Source organism: Pristiophorus japonicus, chromosome 5 (assembly GCF_044704955.1).
Source record: "Pristiophorus japonicus isolate sPriJap1 chromosome 5, sPriJap1.hap1, whole genome shotgun sequence".
Classification (NCBI taxonomy): domain Eukaryota; kingdom Metazoa; phylum Chordata; class Chondrichthyes; family Pristiophoridae; genus Pristiophorus; species Pristiophorus japonicus.
In genome coordinates this window covers 2609759-2628820 of record NC_091981.1, presented here as the reverse complement: position 1 = coordinate 2628820, position 19062 = coordinate 2609759, and the positions used below count along the sequence as shown (strand labels likewise).

At 50.1% G+C, this 19062-nt stretch overlaps 1 protein-coding gene across 1 annotated transcript in view; it reads left to right on the top strand.

The window, feature by feature from the left end:
• The window catches only part of LOC139263731 (trafficking kinesin-binding protein 1-like), a 212623-nt gene that overhangs the window by 177565 nt on the left and 15996 nt on the right, over positions 1-19062 (top strand). The window contains exons 5-10 of the mRNA XM_070879763.1: positions 2193-2515; positions 5943-6017; positions 6690-6827; positions 9099-9175; positions 13881-14120; positions 16045-16364. Of these exons, the coding sequence (XP_070735864.1) occupies positions 2193-2515; positions 5943-6017; positions 6690-6827; positions 9099-9175; positions 13881-14120; positions 16045-16364 (1173 nt within the window). The remainder of the gene's footprint in view (positions 1-2192; positions 2516-5942; positions 6018-6689; positions 6828-9098; positions 9176-13880; positions 14121-16044; positions 16365-19062) is intronic.

Genomic DNA, 19062 nt, shown 5'->3' with positions numbered 1-19062 from the left:
GTGTGGGGGGGGGTGTGTGTGGGGGGGGGTGTGTGTGTGTGGGGGGGGGGGTGTGTGTGTGGGGGGGGTGTGTGGGGGGGGGATGTGTGTGTGTGGGGGGGGCTGTGTGTGTGTGTGGGGGGCGGCTGTGTGTGTGTGTGGGGGGGGGGGCTGTGTGTGTGTGTGGGGGGGGGTGTGTGGGGTAGGGGTGTGTGTGTGTGGGGGGGCTGTGTGTGTGTGTGGGGGGCGGCTGTGTGTGTGTGTGTGGGGGGGGGGCTGTGTGTGTGTGTGGGGGGGGGGCTGTGTGTGTGGGGGGGGGCTGTGTGTGTGGGTGTGTGTGTGTGTGGGGGGGGGCGGGGGATGTGTGGGGGGGGGTGGGTGTGTGGGGGGGGGTGTGTGTGGGGGGGGCTGTGTGTGTGTGTGGGGGGCGGCTGTGTGTGTGTGGGGGGGGTGTGTGTGTGTGTGTGGGGGGGGGGCTGTGTGTGGGGGGGCTGTGTGTGTGTGTGGGGGGGGGCTGTGTGTGTGTGTGGGGGGCGGCTGTGTGTGTGTGTGTGGGGGGGGGGTGTGTGGGGTAGGGGTGTGTGTGTGTGGGGGGGCTGTGTGTGTGTGTGGGGGGCGGCTGTGTGTGTGTGTGTGGGGGGGGGGCTGTGTGTGTGTGTGGGGGGGGGGGGCTGTGTGTGTGTGTGTGGGGGGGGGGCTGTGTGTGTGTGTGGGGGGGGGGGGGCTGTGTGTGTGGGTGTGGGGGGGGGCGGGGGATGTGTGGGGGAGTGTGTGTGTGTGTGGGGGAGTGTGTGTGTGTGTGGGGGGCGGCTGTGTGTGTGTGTGGGGGGCGGCTGTGTGTGTGTGTGTGTGGGGGGGGGCTGTGTGTGTGGGTGTGTGTGTGCGTGGGGGGGGGCGGGGGATGTGTGGGGGAGTGTGTGTGTGTGTGGGGGAGTGTGTGTGTGTGTGTGTGGGGGAGTGTGTGTGTGTGTGTGTGTGGGGGGAGGGTGTGTGGGGGGAGGGTGTGTGGGGGGGAGTGTGTGTGTGTGTGTGGGGGGAGTGTGTGTGTGGGGGGAGGGTGTGTGGGGGGGGGAGAGGGAGGGGGGAAAGTGTGTCTGGGTGTGTATGTGGGTCTGAGCGTGTGTGTGTACATATACAGACGGGTTTTGTAACAATGGCCTTCTACACTTGCGATAAAACCACATTGGATACAGGCTTATACTCTTATACTGAGGATGCAATCTCTGCCACCTACCCGTGTGTGGGACCCATTATAATATTTACAATTTCAGTATTTGTGACGGAGCGCAGCATCTGTATGCTCCTGCGCAAAACGCTTGCGGGAAAACCGCACGTGCCGCAAATGTGAACAATAATCAGAAGCAGGCTGCCTGTTCCCCTCACTACGCCTCTGGACATCAGCAAAATCATTTCATATTTCATTTACGTCACTGAAGTAATTCTCGTTTAATATTAGTTACAGATTGTAATATATTTGCTTCCTGGGTTCTTTGCTTAAGAATCCATAGCAACACGTTGCTGTTCAGAACCAGTTGGTTTATTAGCAAAGGTTTAACAATCACACGACACATTACCAGTTCATCCATCAGGCTCACAACCACCTGCCCCATCGTGGATCCCCCGAACCCAACTGGCTGGGGTTTTATTGAGTCTTGTGAACATCACGTGATTAGCTAAGCCACTCCCAACTCAACAGCTCTACAAACCTGTGAGTGTACTCACCCGTGAATACATTACTCAGATTAGTGTTTGAACTCTGCCCTTAAAGGCAAGCGGTTGCTCTAAACCAATATAAAATGCTAGTTCAGCCCCAGCTTGGAGTATTGTGTCCAATTCTGGGCACCACACTTTAGGAAGGATGTGAAGGCCTTAGAGAGGGAGCAGAGGGGATTTACGAGAATGGTTCCAGGGATGAGGGACTTCAGTGACGTGGATATACTGGAGAAGCTGGGGTTGTTCTCCTTGGAACAGAGAAGGTTGAGAGGAGATTTGATCGAGGTGTTCAAAATCATGAGGGGTCTGGACAGAGTAGAGAGAGAGAAACTGTTCCCATTGGTGGAAGGGTGGAGAACCAGAGGACACAGATTTAAGGCGATTGGCAGAAGAACCAAAGGCGACACGAGGAAAAACGTTTTTACGCAGCGAGTGGTTAGGATCTGGAATGTGCTGCCTGAGAGGGTGGTGGAGGCAGACTCAATCGTGGCTTTCAAAAGGGAGTTGGATAAGTACTTGCAGGAAAAAGAATTTCAGGGACATGGGGAGAGAGCGGGGGGAGTGGGACTGGCTGAGGTGCTCTTCAATAGAGCCGGCGCAGGCTCGATGGGCCGAATGGCCTCCTGTGCTGTACTGTTCTGTGATTGTTGTGTGTGTAAACTTGTCTTTGCTTTTCTTGACAAATTGTCCAGGGGATGCAAATATTCAACTGGTTAACCTGGCAGAGGAACTGGCGAAGAAGACTGAAGACACGGCACGACAGCAGGAAGAAATCACTCATCTTCTCTCCCAAATCGTCGATCTACAGAAAAAGGCCAAAGCTGTAAGCTGCCAGTGCAATGTCTGATGTTTTCCAACGGTTACAAATGACAATCGTTGGGCAAGTTTTCTGACGTGCTTTGTCTCCCTGTCGAACTGCATTAATATTACCGAGATTTACTTGCCTTGGGATTTGTGAGTTATTGCCCAGGGGCATCGGCTGCCGCTGTTATCTCGGATTGTCTGAGTCTCCTTCCCCGAGGTATCGTCCAGGCAACGACAGACCAGACAGCTTAACATCGGTGGTAGGAAACATAATGGAATCCCCCATCAAGGTTGAAAATCGAAGAACATCTCGAAACCAAAAATATAATAATGAATAGTCAGTATGGGTTTCAAATAGGGAAAGTCTGGCTTGACCAACCTCATTGAATTTATTGAAGAGGTAACAGAGAGACTAGACAAGGGTAATGCAGTAGATGTAATGTATCTAGATTTTCAAAAGGCCTTTGATAAGGTACTCCATAATAGACTGATGAACAAGGTCAGAGAATGCAGAGTCAAGGGATAGGTAGCAGAATGAATCGCTCGCTGGCTTCAAGACAGAAAGCAGAGAGTGGGGGTAAAGGGCAGCTATTCACAGTGGCACAAGGTGGGTGGTGGTGTTCCACAAGTCATGGTCACTTTGTATGCCCTTGTTTTCAATTTGATAGCATCCCTTATTTTCCTAGTTAACCACGGATGGTTATCCCTTCTGTGCCGTTTTTTTTGGAGCAACTTGATTTTTTTTGGAGTATCTTAAAAATCTCCATTTTGCACATTCAATTTGCACCAGTTTAAGTGAGTTAGTTACGATTTTTTTAGTTTAGTTTAGTTTTTCTCAAAAGTGGGTGTTACCAGCCAGTTTTGGCCATTTGGGCCACTTTGGCCAGCTAATAGTTGCTCCAAACTAACTCAGGCCAGTGTATGTGGCCGCCTGTGAAAACCCTTGCGGAGAGTTAAGAAATCAGTGCAGGTAGGTACATCGGAGACCAGCAGAACTTAATGACTTGACTAAAGAATATGAATAGGATCAAACAGCTATACAGGACATCATATAACAAACTTCGCAAAGTTAATTTACTGTACAACAGAAGCATTCATGGAAGCTTAAACTACAAAAATAAAAGAAGTAAAAGATAGTTGAATTAAATTGCGCTAATCTCACAACTAATTTTAAACAACTATTTGTTTGCAATGATTATACGGGGCCAAAATTGAGCCCATGTTATCTAAATAAAGTCTACTTCAATAAATAAGATATTCTTTCAGTGCCACTCCGTCGCTTATGTTCTACTATCACAATAGCACCAGGTGAATAGGCTTGATAAATGTTCACCACTATTCACAAGAGACAAAACATATTTACATAATTTTTTCAAAATATCCAAAAGTCCAGGAAAATGACAAGCCATTAAGAAAGTTCAAAAATAGCTACAGTGCATAAAACTTCAAACCTGAGCTCGATCGCACCGGGAGACTACTCGGCCAGGGTTAGGAGTGGGCATCGGGTCCCACACACACAGCGGCTGCAGCACGCACACAGAGAGGCTGGGGGCGAGGAGCTACTGCGCATGTGCAGACGTCCCGGCAGTTTTCAGTGCAGGACGCTGGCTCCGCCCCCGACTCGACTGGCCACGCTGCGCGCGAAGACCGAGGAGAGGCCGGACAGCGGCCAAAGCAGGGAGCGATTTTTTTTTTCCGGGGCGCTTATCAACGGAGAAAAGTGGCACATCTCCGGTAAGTGCGCCGATAAAAGACGTGGGCCAAATTTGAGCCCACTGTCTTTCCTTCTCGTTGGAATATATTTTTGTTGAGGGTTATGCTGATAGATTTAGATGAGGAAAGACAGGAGGAGGCTCGAGTGGAGCATAAACGCCGGCATGGACTGGTTGGGTCCAATGGCCTGTTTCTGTGCCATATATGTGATGTGAAGCAATGAATGTGTTAAATCCTGGTAGTAGCCAGTCAGTTGGTATTTAATGATAGAGCACTGAGTAATTCAAGACACAGGAGCAACAAGCAGTCCTCCCTTACCCAAAACAATCAAATCTGTTTGTGAGCGAATTGACCGGGAGTACGAGAAATGTTTTATGCGTCATAGGAGAATGTCAAAATAACTTGGATCTATTTTACCCTGTGGCTTGTAGGGAAGTCATGGAGAGAACTGCCATTGGTTTGGTAACTTTATTTACTGAAGGAATTGCACAATATTTATTGCAGTATTGATATCAATCTGCTATATCCTTGCGAAGTCACATGATCAAAGGTTGTGGGATACATGCTGCAAGTGTAATAACAAATAATTCAGTTTTACTTTTGAAAAACTTTACTTGTGTATTTTTCAAAGTGACCTTTGAGAAGCTGGATTAACAGCCCATTGCAATGTGTTTGTACACTGGACAGAAAGACAGACTTGCATTTCTATAGCGCCTTTCACGACCACCGGGTGTCCCAAAGCGCGTCACAGCCAATTAAGTACTTTTTGAAGTGTAGTCACTGTTGTAATGTGGGAAACGCAGCAGCCAATTTGCGCACAGCAAGCTCCCACACACAGCAATGTGATAATGACCCAGATAATCTGTTTTAGTGATGTTGATTGAGGGATAAATATTGGCCCCAGGACACCGGGGAGAACTCCCCTGCTCTTCTTCGAAATAGTGCCATGGGATCTTTTACATTCACCTGAGAGAGCAGACGGGGCCTCGGTTTAACATCTCATCTGAAAGATGGCACCTCCGACAGTGTAGCACTCCCTCAGCACTGCACCTCGAACAGTGCGGCACTCCCTCAGTACTGTACCTCCAACAGTGCGGCACTCCCTCAGTACTGCCCCTCCGACAGTGCAGCACTCCCTCAGTACTGTCCCTCCGACAGTGCAGCACTCCCTCAGTACTGTCCCTCCGACAGTGCGGCGCTCCCTCAGTACTGCCCCTCCGATAGTGCAGCGCTCCCTCAGTACTGTCCCTCCGACAGTGCAGCACTCCCTCAGTACTGTCCCTCCGACAGTGCAGCACTCCCTCAGTACTGTCCCTCCGACAGTGCGGCGCTCCCTCAGTACTGCCCCTCCGATAGTGCAGCGCTCCCTCAGTACTGGCCCTCTGACAGTGCGGCGCTCCCTCAGTACTGTCCCTCCGACAGTGCGGCACTCCCTCAGTACTGCACTGGGAGTGTCACCCTAGATTTTTGTGCTCAAGTCTCTGGAGTGGGACTTGAACCCACAATCTCCTGACTCCGAGGCGAGGGTGCTGCCCACTGCCCCACAGCTGACACTGAACACATGTGCAGCAGGTTCATCGCCAACCATTTTCCACACACTTGAAGCGCACTTGGAGCATATACCAAGTCAATAATGCATAGTATTTTTTTTTTAAATAACAACTGTGCTATCCAGTTATCTGAAGCATGTTGTACGTGTGGTGACATTACCGAATGCTTTGTCTTTCCCGTAGTATGCAGTGGAAAATGAGGAACTTACTCAACATTTGAGTGCAGCCAAAGATGCGCAGAGGCAGCTGACGGCTGAGGTGAGTCTCTCTCTCTAGACATAAGCTCCGTAAAGTAGTTCAGTCTTCATGTTCTGGGTATATGATATATAGTGAGAGAGTCGCGGATTGTCAGAGCAGTAATGTGTGTGCAGTTTAATGCATCATCATCATCATAGACAGTCCCTCGGAATCGAGGAAGACTTGCTTCCACTCTTAAAATGAGTTCTTAAGTGGTTCCAATACGAGAGCCACAGTCCCTGTCACAGGTGGGACAGACAGTGGTTGAGGGAAGGGGAGGGTGGGACTGGTTTGCCGCACGCTCCTTCCGCTGCCTGCGCTTGCTTTCTGCATGCTCTCAGCGACGAGACTCGAGGTGCTCAGCGCCCTCCCAGATGCACTTCCTCCACTTAGGGCGGACTGGTCTTTGGCCGGGGACTCCCAGGTGTCGGTGGGGATGTTGCACTTTTTCTGAGCTATGGCCGATCAACAATTGGTCGAGTTTTACAGCACGGGAGGAGACCATTTGGACGGTCCACACCAGCTCTCCGAAATCTCCATTTATTCCCACTCTCTGGCCCCTTCCCCATACTCTGCTGCTTTTTCTAAATCAGTAACTGGGCAAGATAAAAAAATATATATACTCAACATCACTGTCGGGCCCTCGGGTTTGATGGTGGTATACCTTTAGGATGCCTGTGTTTATTTCTGCAGTTGCGGGAGCTGGAGGACAAATACGCCGAATGTATGGAAATGCTGCATGAAGCACAAGAGGAGATTAAGAACCTGCGGAACAAGACCTTGCCGAACAGCACCCCGAGGCGCTACCACTCGCTGGGCCTTTTCCCTCTGGTAAATGCCAAGCGGCAAGACTGCATGGTGTTCGTCCCTCGACAACCCGCGCTGCCCGACACTGGCGTGTTCGCGTGCTGGTTTTATTCGGGTTTCTTCAGATAAAATGTTTCCGTTTGTCCGATCGATTGTTGGGCTCTGCCTAATGCATTGAAAGCCTCCAAATCAAAACGTTGTCCCTGCACCTCGAGAGTTCACATGCCCCTTTAATAAATCCGGGGATGAGGGGGTTGACTTATGAGGAAAAGTTGAGGAGGTTGGGTCTCTACTCATTGGAATTCAGAAGAATGAGAGGTGATCTTATCGAAACGTATAAGATTATGAGGGGGCTTGATAAGGTGGATGCAGAGAGGATGTTTCCACTGATGGGGGAGACTAGAACTAGGGGGCATGATCTTAGAATAAGGGGCCGCCCATTTAAAACTGAGATGAGGAGAAATTTCTTCTCTCAGAGGGTTGTAAATCTGTGGAATTCGCTGCCTCAGAGAGCTGTGGAAGCCGGGACATTGAATATATTTAAGACAGAGATAGACAGTTTCTTAACCGATAAGGAGAGCAATTTCTCCTCGTGCAGCTTGGTGTCAAATTTTGTTTTATGACATTCCTGTGAAGCGACTTGGGATGTTTTAAGTTAAAGATGCAAGTTGTTGTTGTTCTCCTGAGCCTGCCCAGGCCCCGATTGCAGTGACCAAATTGTTATGGGATTTAGTGCTGGAGGGACCCACTTCCAATCCAAGATGCTTGCGTCCTGCAGACATCGGCACTCTAGGGCCTTTAGAGGCAAGCCAGGCAGGACTTCTGGGCAAGGGCAAGAAACCCTTTGCCACTCTGCACGATCAGAGATCGCTGTAGCCTCACCATGGCTTTTGATGGCAGAGCCCTGAATCTGTTTGAATATTTGAACCTTCGTTCAAACCCTCTGCCCTGTGTGTCCCTGAATGGCTTTAAGGATATATTTTATAGAAACATAGAAATTTACAGCACGGAAGGAGGCCATTTGGCCCATCGTGTCCGTGCCGGCCGACAAAGAGCTACCCAGCCTAATCCCACTTTCCAGCTCTGGGTCCGTAGCCCTGTAGGTTACGGCACTTCAGGTGCACATCCAGGTACTTTTTAAATGTGGTGAGGGTTTCTGCCTCTACCACCCTTTCAGGCAGTGAGTTCCCTCTGGGTGAATAAAGTTCTCCTCAACTCCCCTCCAACCCTTCCACCAATTACTTTAAATGTATGCCCCCTGGTTATTGACCCCTCTGCTGAGTGATTTTACGTAGACAATGCTTGAAGAATGAGGGGAAATCAAACCAGGAATCCTTGCTTGCCCACAGTATAAAAACTGTGCTACTTTGAGGTTTACAAACTGGTTTGAGATCAGCAGTTAAGAAAATGTCGGTCTGAAGTGCAACAGATGAGGTTTCTAAGATTGGATTGTTTGGACTGTATCCTGGTAGAGGTTAGGTATGGCAGCAGTGGAGTGTTATGTACGGTTTATCTCGGACCCTCCAAACATGGGTAACTTTAAAAAAAAAACACTTTCACATTTGGAGAGCGCAGTTGGCCCACTTTGCCCATGGTGAGCCCAGGGAATATGGAGGTGTAATGTACATCCATCATCATAGGCAGGCCCTCGGAATCGAGGAAGACTTGCTTCCACTCTTAGAATGAGTCCTTAGGTGGCTGAACAGTCCAATACAGGAACCACAGTCCCTGTCACAGGTGGGACAGACAGTGGTTGAGGGAAGGGGAGGGTGGGACTGGTTTGCCGCACGCTCCTTCCGCTGCCTGCGCTTGGTTTCTGCATGCTCTCGGCGACGAGACTCGAGGTGCTCAGCGCCCTCCCGGATGCACTTCCTCCACTTAGGGCGGACTTTGGCCAGGGACTCCCAGGTGTCGGTGGGGATGTTGCACTTTATCAGGGAGGCTTTGAGGGTAATGTATGCACCTGTTGTAGAGCTGTTACATTGTGAGTGGCTCAGCGAGTCACGTGATGTTCACGACTCAATAAAACCCCAGCCAGTTGGGTTTGGGGGATCCACGATGGGGCAGGTGGTTGTGAGCCTGGTGGATGAACAAGTAAAGTGCAGTGTGATTGTTAAACCTTTGGCTAATAAACCAACTAGTTCTTAACAGCAATGTGTTGCTGTGGATTCTTAAGCAAAGAACCCATGAAGTAAAGATGTTACAGTGGGGAGGTGTTTCAGGCCGATTCACTCCGTCCAGGGCTCATTTATCAGTGACACACGCTCTCACGTGGGATTTCTCTTTGTTAAACAGGATTCTTTAGCTGCTGAAATTGAAGGCTCGATGCGGAAAGAACTACAGATGGACTGCACCCCCGCCCAGGAGCAAAAGTATGTCCCAAAATTTGACCTCTTCGGTTGTCATCAAATACTGCTTGGCCAATGTTTTATTATAAGCCACTTCCTTTTGTAATTTATTACCATTCCTTTCATACAATTCTAACTGTGTACGGTCGAGAGCGCTGTCGGAGGTTTGCCGAGATCAGCTTCAGTATTTTAGTGTCTTGAACATGTTTGTGCCCTCCACCCAGAAATTTGGTGGAATCAGTCGAAGAGCTGACGGGGGTTAAATCAGCCGTTGCACACGGCGGGGGAGGGGGGGTGGGGGGGGAGGGGGCGTCGGGACATTTGGCGAGCCATTGTGCATGCGCAGAATGCAGAACTCCGATTCAGATCCCGGGAAAAGACGAGTTTTAAAGGCGCGGCACAATAACGCACCCATTGAAGGTTTCAAGATCACTTGTTTTCCAACCCGCACTGTTCTGTCTGTCTGCCGCTACAAACTGGGAGGCTCACACACCGTGCTGTGTGTAAACCTTGCACTGACTGTGACTGAGACTCACACCGTGCTGTGTGTAAACCTTGCACTGACTGTGACTGAGTTTCACACACCGTGCTGTGTGTAAACCTTGCACTGAGTGTTACTGAGACTCACACCGTGCTGTGTGTAAACCTTGCACTGACTGTGACTGAGACTCACACCGTGCTGTGTGTAAACCTTGCACTGACTGTGACTGAGACTCACACCGTGCTGTGTGTAAACCTTGCACTGACTGTGACTGATACTCACACCGTGCTGTGTGTAAACCTTGCACTGACTGTGACTGAGACTCATACCGTGCTGTGTGTAAACCTTGCACTGACTGTGACTGAGACTCACACCGTGCTGTGTGTAAACCTTGCACTGACTGTGACTGAGACTCACACCGTGCTGTGTGTAAACCTTGCACTGACTGTGACTGAGACTCACACCGTGCTGTGTGTAAATGTTGCACTGACTGTGACTGAGACTCACATAGAAACATAGAAAATAGGTGCAGGAGTAGGCCATTCGGCCCTTCGAGCCTGCACCACCATTCAATAAGATCACGACTGATCATTCCCTCAGTACCCCTTTCCTGCTTTCTCTCCATACCCCTTGATTCCTTTAGCCGTAAGGGCCATATCTAACTCCCTCTTGAATATATCCAATGAACTGGCATCAACAACTCTCTGCGGTAGGGAACTCCACAGGTTAACAACTCTCTGAGTGAAGAAGTTTCTCCTCATCTCAGTCCGAAATGGTCTACCCCTTATCCTAAGACTGTCCCCTGGTTTTGGACTTCCCCAACATCGGGAACAATCTACCCGCATCTAACCTGTCCCGTCCCGTCAGAATCTTATATGTTTCTACGAGATCCCCTCTCATCCTTCTAAATTCCAATGTATAAAGGCCCAGTTGATCCAGTCTCTTCTCATATGTCAGTCCAGCCATCCCGGGAATCAGTCTGGTGAATCTTCGCTGCACTCCCTCAATAGCAAGAACGTCCTTCCTCAGATAAGGAGACCAAAACTGAACACAATATTCCAAGTGAGGCCTCACCAAGGACCTGTACAACTGCAATAAGACCTCCCTGCTCCTATACTCAAATCCCCTAGCTATGAAGGCCAACATGCTATTTGCCTTCTTCACCGCCTGCTGTACCTGTATGCCAACTTTCAATGACTGATGAACCATGACACCCAGGTCTCGTTGCACCTCCCCTTTTCCTAATCTGCCACCATTCAGATAATATTCTGTCTTCGTGTTTTTGCCCCCTAAGTGGATAACCTCACATTTATCCACATTATACTGCATCTGCCATGCATTTGCCCACTCACCTAACCTGTCCAAGTCACCCTGCAGCCTCTTAGCGTCCTCCTCACAGCTCACACCGCCACCCAGCTTAGTGTCATCTGCAAATTTGGAGATATTACACTCAGTTCCTTCATCTAAATCATTGTATATTGTAACGAGCTGGGGTCCCAGCACTGAGCCCTGGGGCACCCCACTAATCACTGCCTGCCATTCTGAAAAGGACCCGTTTATCCTGACTCTCCGCTTCCTGTCTGCCAACCAGTTCTCTATCCACGTCAGTATATTACCCCCAATACCATGTGCTTTGATTTTGCACACCAATCTCTTGTGTGGGACCTTGTCAAAAACCTTTTGAAAGTCCAAATACACCACATCCACTGGTTCTCCCTTGTCCACTCTACTAGTTACATCCTCACAAAATTCCAGAAGATTTGTCAAGCATGATTTCCCTTTCATAAATCCATGCTGACTTGGACCGATCCTGTCACTGCTTTCCAAATGCGCTGCTATTTCATCCTTAATAATTGATTCCAACATTTTCCCCACTACTGATGTCAGGCTAACCGGTCTATAATTACCCGTTTTCTCTCTCCCTCCCTTTTTATAAAGTGGTGTTACATTAGCTGTGTGTAAACCTTGCACTGACTGTGACTGAGACTCACACCGTGCTGTGTGTAAACCTTGCACTGACTGTGACTGAGACTCACACCGTGCTGTGTGTAAACCTTGCACTGACTGTGACTGAGACTCACACCGTGCTGTGTGTAAACCTTGCACTGACTGTGACTGAGACTCACACCGTGCTGTGTGTAAACCTTGCACTGAGTGTGACTGAGACTCACACCGTGCTGTGTGTAAACCTTGCACTGACTGTGACTGAGACTCACACCGTGCTGTGTGTAAACCTTGCACTGACTGTGACCTCCGAGGGAGCACTTCCTCATCCCTTTAAGTAGCCGCCAGTTAACGACTCTGCGAGCCTGCACCCACTGTTTTTCTAGACGTTGTTCTTGGTGGCCGCTCAATGAGGCGCAAGCACCGAATTTACCGACCGGGGCGCGGGTGTGGGCGTTGCACCGGGAATACGTCAGGATCGGAGCGATCGTCAGCAGCCGGGCGCTAGCGGTTTGCACCCCCGGTGAGCCGCTAATGAATTTTGGGTCGGGGCGCTAAACGCTGCTCTCCCAGTCAGTAACCTCTGACGCTGCCGTTAACGTCTCCTCTGGCCACTAACTGAGGCCTTAGACAACCGGTGTTTCCTGTGCCTCCAACCTCTCTTCCCAAGACTCCCAACGACTGTGGCTGCAGGCACAGCTGGAAATGCGATGGACGCGTGCCTCTCTTCCATTGCCGCGAGCTGGCGGCTGAGAGAGTCGCTGATTGACGCGGCGAACCGCGCGCTCGATGTAAACATGCCTGGCGATCTGCGCTAGAGGTTGTCCACCTTCAGAGAAGTGGTGAAACCTTAGAGGGTGAAGGAGCTGCCCATTTTCCCTGCCCGGATGCAACACCCATCCACGATGATGTAGCTTGCCGGGACAGGGCTTGTCTTGTGCGCAGTGTCTGGGGTTGTGTAGAGTTTCACACTGCCGATTGTGGTTTGTCTGAAGCCTTGGTGTAAAAGATGTGTGTCTATGTGTGTGTGTCACCTTAATGTACAAACGTAACTAGAGTGGACTGGAGAGTGTGTGTATATGAATCCACTGACCCACGTCACTAAATTAAATTAATATTTGCGTTTTCTGGGAATGAAAGAGACGGAGTGTATTATTTGGGACTGAAATCCTCAACTGGATTGTTTGATGAAGTAGAATTTGATGCCTGGTTTAAGTCACTGTACATTAATACTAAGCAAGGGTGGATATGGATATGACTCGCTGTTTCTGCCATGTGCGTGTAATGAATGCCTCCGTGCTGTAAACAAATGAGAAAAATTAAAATTTGTTTATCTTTAAATACAGCAGAAGCTCTTGGAAGAAGAGTTAAAATAGACCTGCTCTTGATAAAATGGTTCTGCTTTAGGATGTTTCAGCCTAAAGTCTCGGTGATGCAGAGACAATTATTTGCTCGTCAAAAGGGCTCTTCTGTCCATTTCCCTCCACCCATTACCAGTGGTGTCTGTGCCAACAAAATTAATTGAAAACCTGCCCCCTTCCACACCTGCGCATTCTACCGTCTCTGAGCAGTGTCTCAATGACACATTGCCACCACTTCAATAGAATTTACTCATTTTAGAAAGTAGCTGGTTCTGCTCAACCCTTGTGGTCCTCAGTAGCCTCGTAACCCTCCCCCCCCTCCGCCCTCAAACACTGAAATGGAGTAACGTTCTCTCAGTCATCTGATGAAATTATCTAAACAAAAATTTGACTAGGAAATTGTCTGGAATAAAACATACCAGATTCTGAGGGGGATTGACAGGGTAGATGCTGAGAGGATGTTTCCCCGGGGCTGGGGAGTCCAGAACCAGGGGTCACAGTCATAAGGACATAAGAAATAGGAGCAGGAGTAGGCTCGAGGGGCCGAATGGCCGACTCCTGCTCCTAATTCTTATGTTCTTATGTAAAAGAGAAACATGATGTATTGTTTTTTTTTGTTGAAAACATACACCAATGAGAAACATAGAAAATAGGTGCATGAGTAGGCCATTCGGCCCTTCGAGCCTGCACCATTCAGTAAGATCATGGCTGATCATTCACCTCAGTACCCCTTTCCTGCTTTCTCTCCATACCCCTTGATCCCTTTAGCTGTAAGGGCCATATCTAACTCCCTCTTGAATATATCCAACAAACTGGCATCAACAACTCTCTGTGGTAGAGAGTTTCACAGGTTAACAATTTCTCTTTATTTACTGATCTAAATCCTCATGCTCACCGAGCACGGCAACAATTGGACCCTTAAACTAGTGTGTTGTTCCGGCAGACATCAGCAGAAGCGAGTGTTTGAGACGGTGCGCACGGTGAACCAGGTTGTGAGGCAACGATCACTGACACCGTCACCGATGAATATCCCGGGCTCCAACCAATCGTCGGCAGTGAACTCTGGGTGCTCCAGTTGTGTCAGCACGCCACGATCCAGCTTCTACGGCAGCGACATCACAAACATCGTCATAGACCACAAGACCAACAGCATCATATTGGAGACTGAATCGTCTGAAGTAGGGTAAGAGAGTTGGGCTCGGAGCTCGACGTTATCGTTTTTCTCCAAATCGATTGGAGGAGGAATGACCTGGAGTGTTTCAGCAGATTCAGTGGGACACAGACACAGAGAGTGAGGCGTGATGTCCCAGCACGGTACGCCATTAATCACCTCGTTTCTATTCTTCCAGTGCACCAGTCAGTGCCAGCACTGCGCACACTCGCTGTGCCCAGGGAAAAAATACAAATCCAATGTAACAGAGATTAATCCATCTATAGTTTGATGTGAATATTAAACAACGCCTGCAGCACAGATTGCCCCGCTGCGCGCTCCGCAATGATGGATCAAACTTGTGCCCCATCGCGCTCCTCTTAAACCTGGGGCCTCAGTATGAGTCCAATGCCTCCATTATCAGGCAGATCCATAGCTTATCCTGGCGTATTTCTTTAAGAAAGAAAAAAGAAAGGCTTGCATTTCTATAGCGCCTTTCACAACCACCAGACGTCCCAAAGCACTTTACAGCCAATGAAGTACTTTTTGAAATGTAGTCACTGTTGTAATGTGGGAAACGCAGCAGCCAATTTGTGCACAGCAAGCTCCCACACACAGCACTATGATAATGAGCAGATAATCTGTTTTAGTGATGTTGATTGTGGGATAAATATTGGCCCCAGGACACCGGGGAGAACTCCTCTGCTCCTCTTCAAAATAGTGCCATGGGATCTTTTACATCCACCTGAGAGGGCAGACGGGGCCTCGGTTTAATGTCTCTTCCAAAAGACTGCCCCTCCAACAGTGCAGCACTCCCTCAGTACTGCCCCTCTGACAGTGCGGCGCTCCCTCAGCACTGCCCCTCCGACAGTGCGGCGCTCCCTCAGCACTGCCCCTCCGACAGTGCGGCGCTCCCTCAGCTCTGCCCCTCCGACAGTGCGGCGCTCCCTCAGCACTGCCCCTCCGACAGTGCAGCGCTCCCTCAGCACTGCCCCTCCAACAGTGCGGCGCTCCCTCAGCACTGCCCCTCCGACAGTGCGGCGCTCCCTCAGCACTGCCCCTCCGACAGTGCGGCGCTCCCTCAGCACTGCCCCTCCGACAGTGCGGCGCTCCCTCAGCACTGCCCCTCCGACAGTGCGGCGCTCCCTCAGCTCTGCCCCTCCGACAGTGCGGCGCTCCCTCAGCACTGCCCCTCCGACAGTGCAGCGCTCCCTCAGCACTGCCCCTCCAACAGTGCGGCGCTCCCTCAGCACTGCCCCTCCGACAGTGCGGCGCTCCCTCAGCACTGCCCCTCCGACAGTGCGGCGCTCCCTCAGCACTGCCCCTCCGACAGTGCGGCACTCCCTCAGCACTGCCCCTCCGACAGTGCGCGCTCCCTCAGTACTGCCCCTCCGACAGTGCGGCGCTCCCTCAGCACTGCCCCTCCGACAGTGCAGCGCTCCCTCAGCACTGCCCCTCTGACAGTGCGGCACTCCCTCAGTACTGCCCCTCCGACCGTGCGGCGCTCCCTCAGTACTGCCCCTCCGACAGTGCGGCACTCCCTCAGCACTGCCCCTCCGACAGTGCGGCGCTCCCTCAGTACTGCCCCTCCGACAGTGCGGCACTCCCTCAGTACTGCCCCTCCAACAGTGCGGCGCTCCCTCAGTACTGCCCCTCCGACAGTGCGGCACTCCCTCAGTACTGCCCCTCCGACAGTGCGGCGCTCCCTCAGCACTGCACTGGGAGTGTCAGCCTGGATTTTTGTGCTCAAGACCCTGGAGTGGGACATGAACCCACAACACTCTGACTCCGAGGCGAGGGTGCTGCCCACTGAGCCACGGCTGACCGTTACCAAATGGTCACCTTGATGTGATAATTCACTAACCGTGGGACTGGGGTGTGTGCAGGAATGTTTGACTTGTGTGGACTGCACGTATACTGACTGGTGCAGTGGGTGTGTTTTCCTCTTCCCCTGCAGCAGTGAGGACAAGGACAAGAGGCTGGGTCAGCCGGGGACGCCAGGATCCAGGGATCTGCAGGCAGCACTCCGCCGTCTGTCGCTGCGCCGGGAGAACTACCTGTGTGAGCGGAGGTTTTTCGAGGACGAGCGAGAGAGGAAGTTGCAGGAGCTGGCAGAGAAGGGCGAGCTGTCGAGCGACTCAGCCACGCCCACCGAGAGCATCATGTCTTTGGGAACCAACCTGTCCGGCATCTCGGAATTCACCAGCTTTTCGGGAATGTCGTTCAGCAGCCGATCCTACCTGCCGGAGAAGTTGCAGATTGTAAAGCCCTTGGAAGGTGATCCCGCGAGGCAGCGCTCTCTCTCTGTCCTTGTCTTCGACTCCCTCTGGTCTCTGATGCACCATAAAAAGCCCGGAGCCCTCTGCACCAAGTATTCCTTCTATTTCCGGGATAGCCAGCCCCGCTGTTGGTTTGAGGTCCTGTGAGATATGCCTCCCCTTCACCCGTTTGAGATCTGTTTAAAGTGGCTCTGCATTGTTGGAGCAAAACACACAAAACAACCCCCAAATTTTTCACATTGAAGAAACTCCAGCCACTTGGGTTAAAATGCCGTTTGTCCTTATTCTAAATCTCCCGCTACTCCCGATTTAACAAACCAGCATCATGTTCATAAACAGCAAAGGAAATTTAGCACTCAATGGGTTAAGTACGAAGGAGTATTTCTGGACCTCAGTCCATCATACCATTTTTTTTATATAAACTTCAATTCCTTGAAAAACATGTTAATGATTCAGTTATGTATTTATTATCAAGTATACCGTTGATATTATTTGAGACGCAAAGCACTTTGTTTAATTTGCCTACCGCCTTTTCATCCAGCTTTCAGTGCGTGTTGTGGAATTACCGTCTCACTCACTCATCTTTTTGTTTCAAATAAAGGTTTCATTTAATTTCTGTGTTGGTTTCCGTCTCAGTCTGATTTTTATTCTTCCTTTCCATCTTTTGTTTGCCACAGATCACTGGCTTTTGACGTTTCTGGCAGCAGTCTTCAGGCGTCACTTTCATTCTGTAAATTTATAACTTTAAGCACTGAAATATATGATCGTTGGAGGCCAGCGAACTGAGTAAATAATGTATCCTCGTACTCGTTACCATGCTTGCTTTTTATTTAGCTCGTGAAAACCGGTGTTCGTTTCTTTACTAAACTATATTATTTGCTTTTTCCCCGTGTGTCTGTACGTGTGTGTCTGTACGTGTGTTCTGTACTTGTGTGTCTGTATCTGTGTGTCTGTCTGTACCTGTGTGTCTGTACCTGTGTGTCTGTACCTGTGTGTCTGTATCTGTGTGTCTGTCTGTACCTGTGTGTCTGTACCTGTGTGTCTGTACCTGTGTGTCTGTACGTGTGTGTCTGTACTTGTGTGTCTGTCTGTGTGTGCGTGTCTGTTTGAGTGTGTCTGTATGTGTGTGTGTCTGTGAGTGCATGTGTGTCTCTGCGCACACATGTGTCTGTGTGTGTGTGCGTGTGCATGTGTCTGAGTGTGCGCGTGCGTGTGTTTGCGCGCGTCTGTCTGTCTGTCTGTGTGTGTTTGAGTGCGAGTGCGTGTCTCTGTGTGTGTCTCTGCGTCTGCCTGTCTGTGTGTGAGAGAAAGTTTGATGATGGATTGAAGTATCAACAGATACAGCCATTGAATAATAGATGGGAAGAAGTATCTATTTTTGATTAATTGGAGTTTTGTTCGAGAAACCGCTCCATTCCCTCTGTGTTTTGTTCATGTGCCAGGTCCTTTCTATATTTAATGATCATTGTTGGTCTTGTTTGCCTTTGAGCCGTGAAATCCTAATATAGGGAGCAGATAAAATCAGGCTTGCTCAGAGCCGGACCGTGTCTGTGATCCGATAATGTCAGCAACAGACGTGGGTCTTGGCAACAATGGTTGGTCAGGGCACAGCAAGGAACTCTAACTAGGTATCTGTGGATCCCTATTGTTTGGATGCTCAGAGCCCTGGCCAGTGTTTCCCGTTGCCCCGATTATTGTCTTTGTGCGATGACGGAATCGAGTGCAGCTTATAAACTGCCCCTCGCCTTACCGCGGACGTGTTGTGTGGGCATGTGGAACAGTTGGGTTTTATACTGGCGAGGACACCCTGTGTAATCTTAGAGGACTCCATTTCCTTTGCAATGCAATTTATGAACATGATTGCTGGTGATCTTTTCTTGGAATTAATTTGGAACGGGGCAACAATTGGGGAAATGGTTCTGTTTTCAAATGGGCTCGTTTGGAAGTACTTCTAGATTGCTATGTTTCTAAAATATTCTTGCTTTCAAGGGTTAGAAGGTACCTTGAGACACAAACACAGCATAATTCTCATGGATTCATTCCCAATTATTGCCTGAAGAAATTTTGAGCGTGTACGAGTTGTGACTCAGCCTGTTGGCAAGCTCCCGTTGACTTGAGGCGCAATCCACCGCTCGATAATGTGGTGACCCACATCAACCAGGGTGGCCCCGTAGGTTCAACCCCTGGCTTGTGTTGGCTCGGCTCACCTCGGCTTGGCCGAGGGCTTCCTGCTCCTCACCGGGGTCCAGTGAGTGCTGCTGGATCTGCCCTAGGCTGGCATAGGAGGAGTGACATCTTGGGTTAAGGTACTGGAGGCCTGTCAGCACCCTTGGGGGTAGGAGTGTGGGGGAATAGCTCAGTGAGAATCACTACCTTGAGAAAACAGAGAAACCTGGGCGGTGGGAGTGGGGCAGAGGGCCCTGAAGTAAAAGCTTCCCATTCTCTGAATTTGACCATTTCGGTAGTGAGCGGTTTGAAAGGGGTGATAAAGAAACCAGAGGCTAGCTAGTATTGCGTGTGGAGACGCGTTAATTTTATCTTTGACTGCAAGTGTGGGATATTGTGTGTTGTAAGAACATAAGAAACAGGAGCAGGAGTCGGCCATTCGGCCCCTCGAGCCTGCTCCGCCATTCAATGAGATCATGGCTGATCTGATCATGGACTCAGCTCCACTTCACTGCCCGCTCCCCATAACC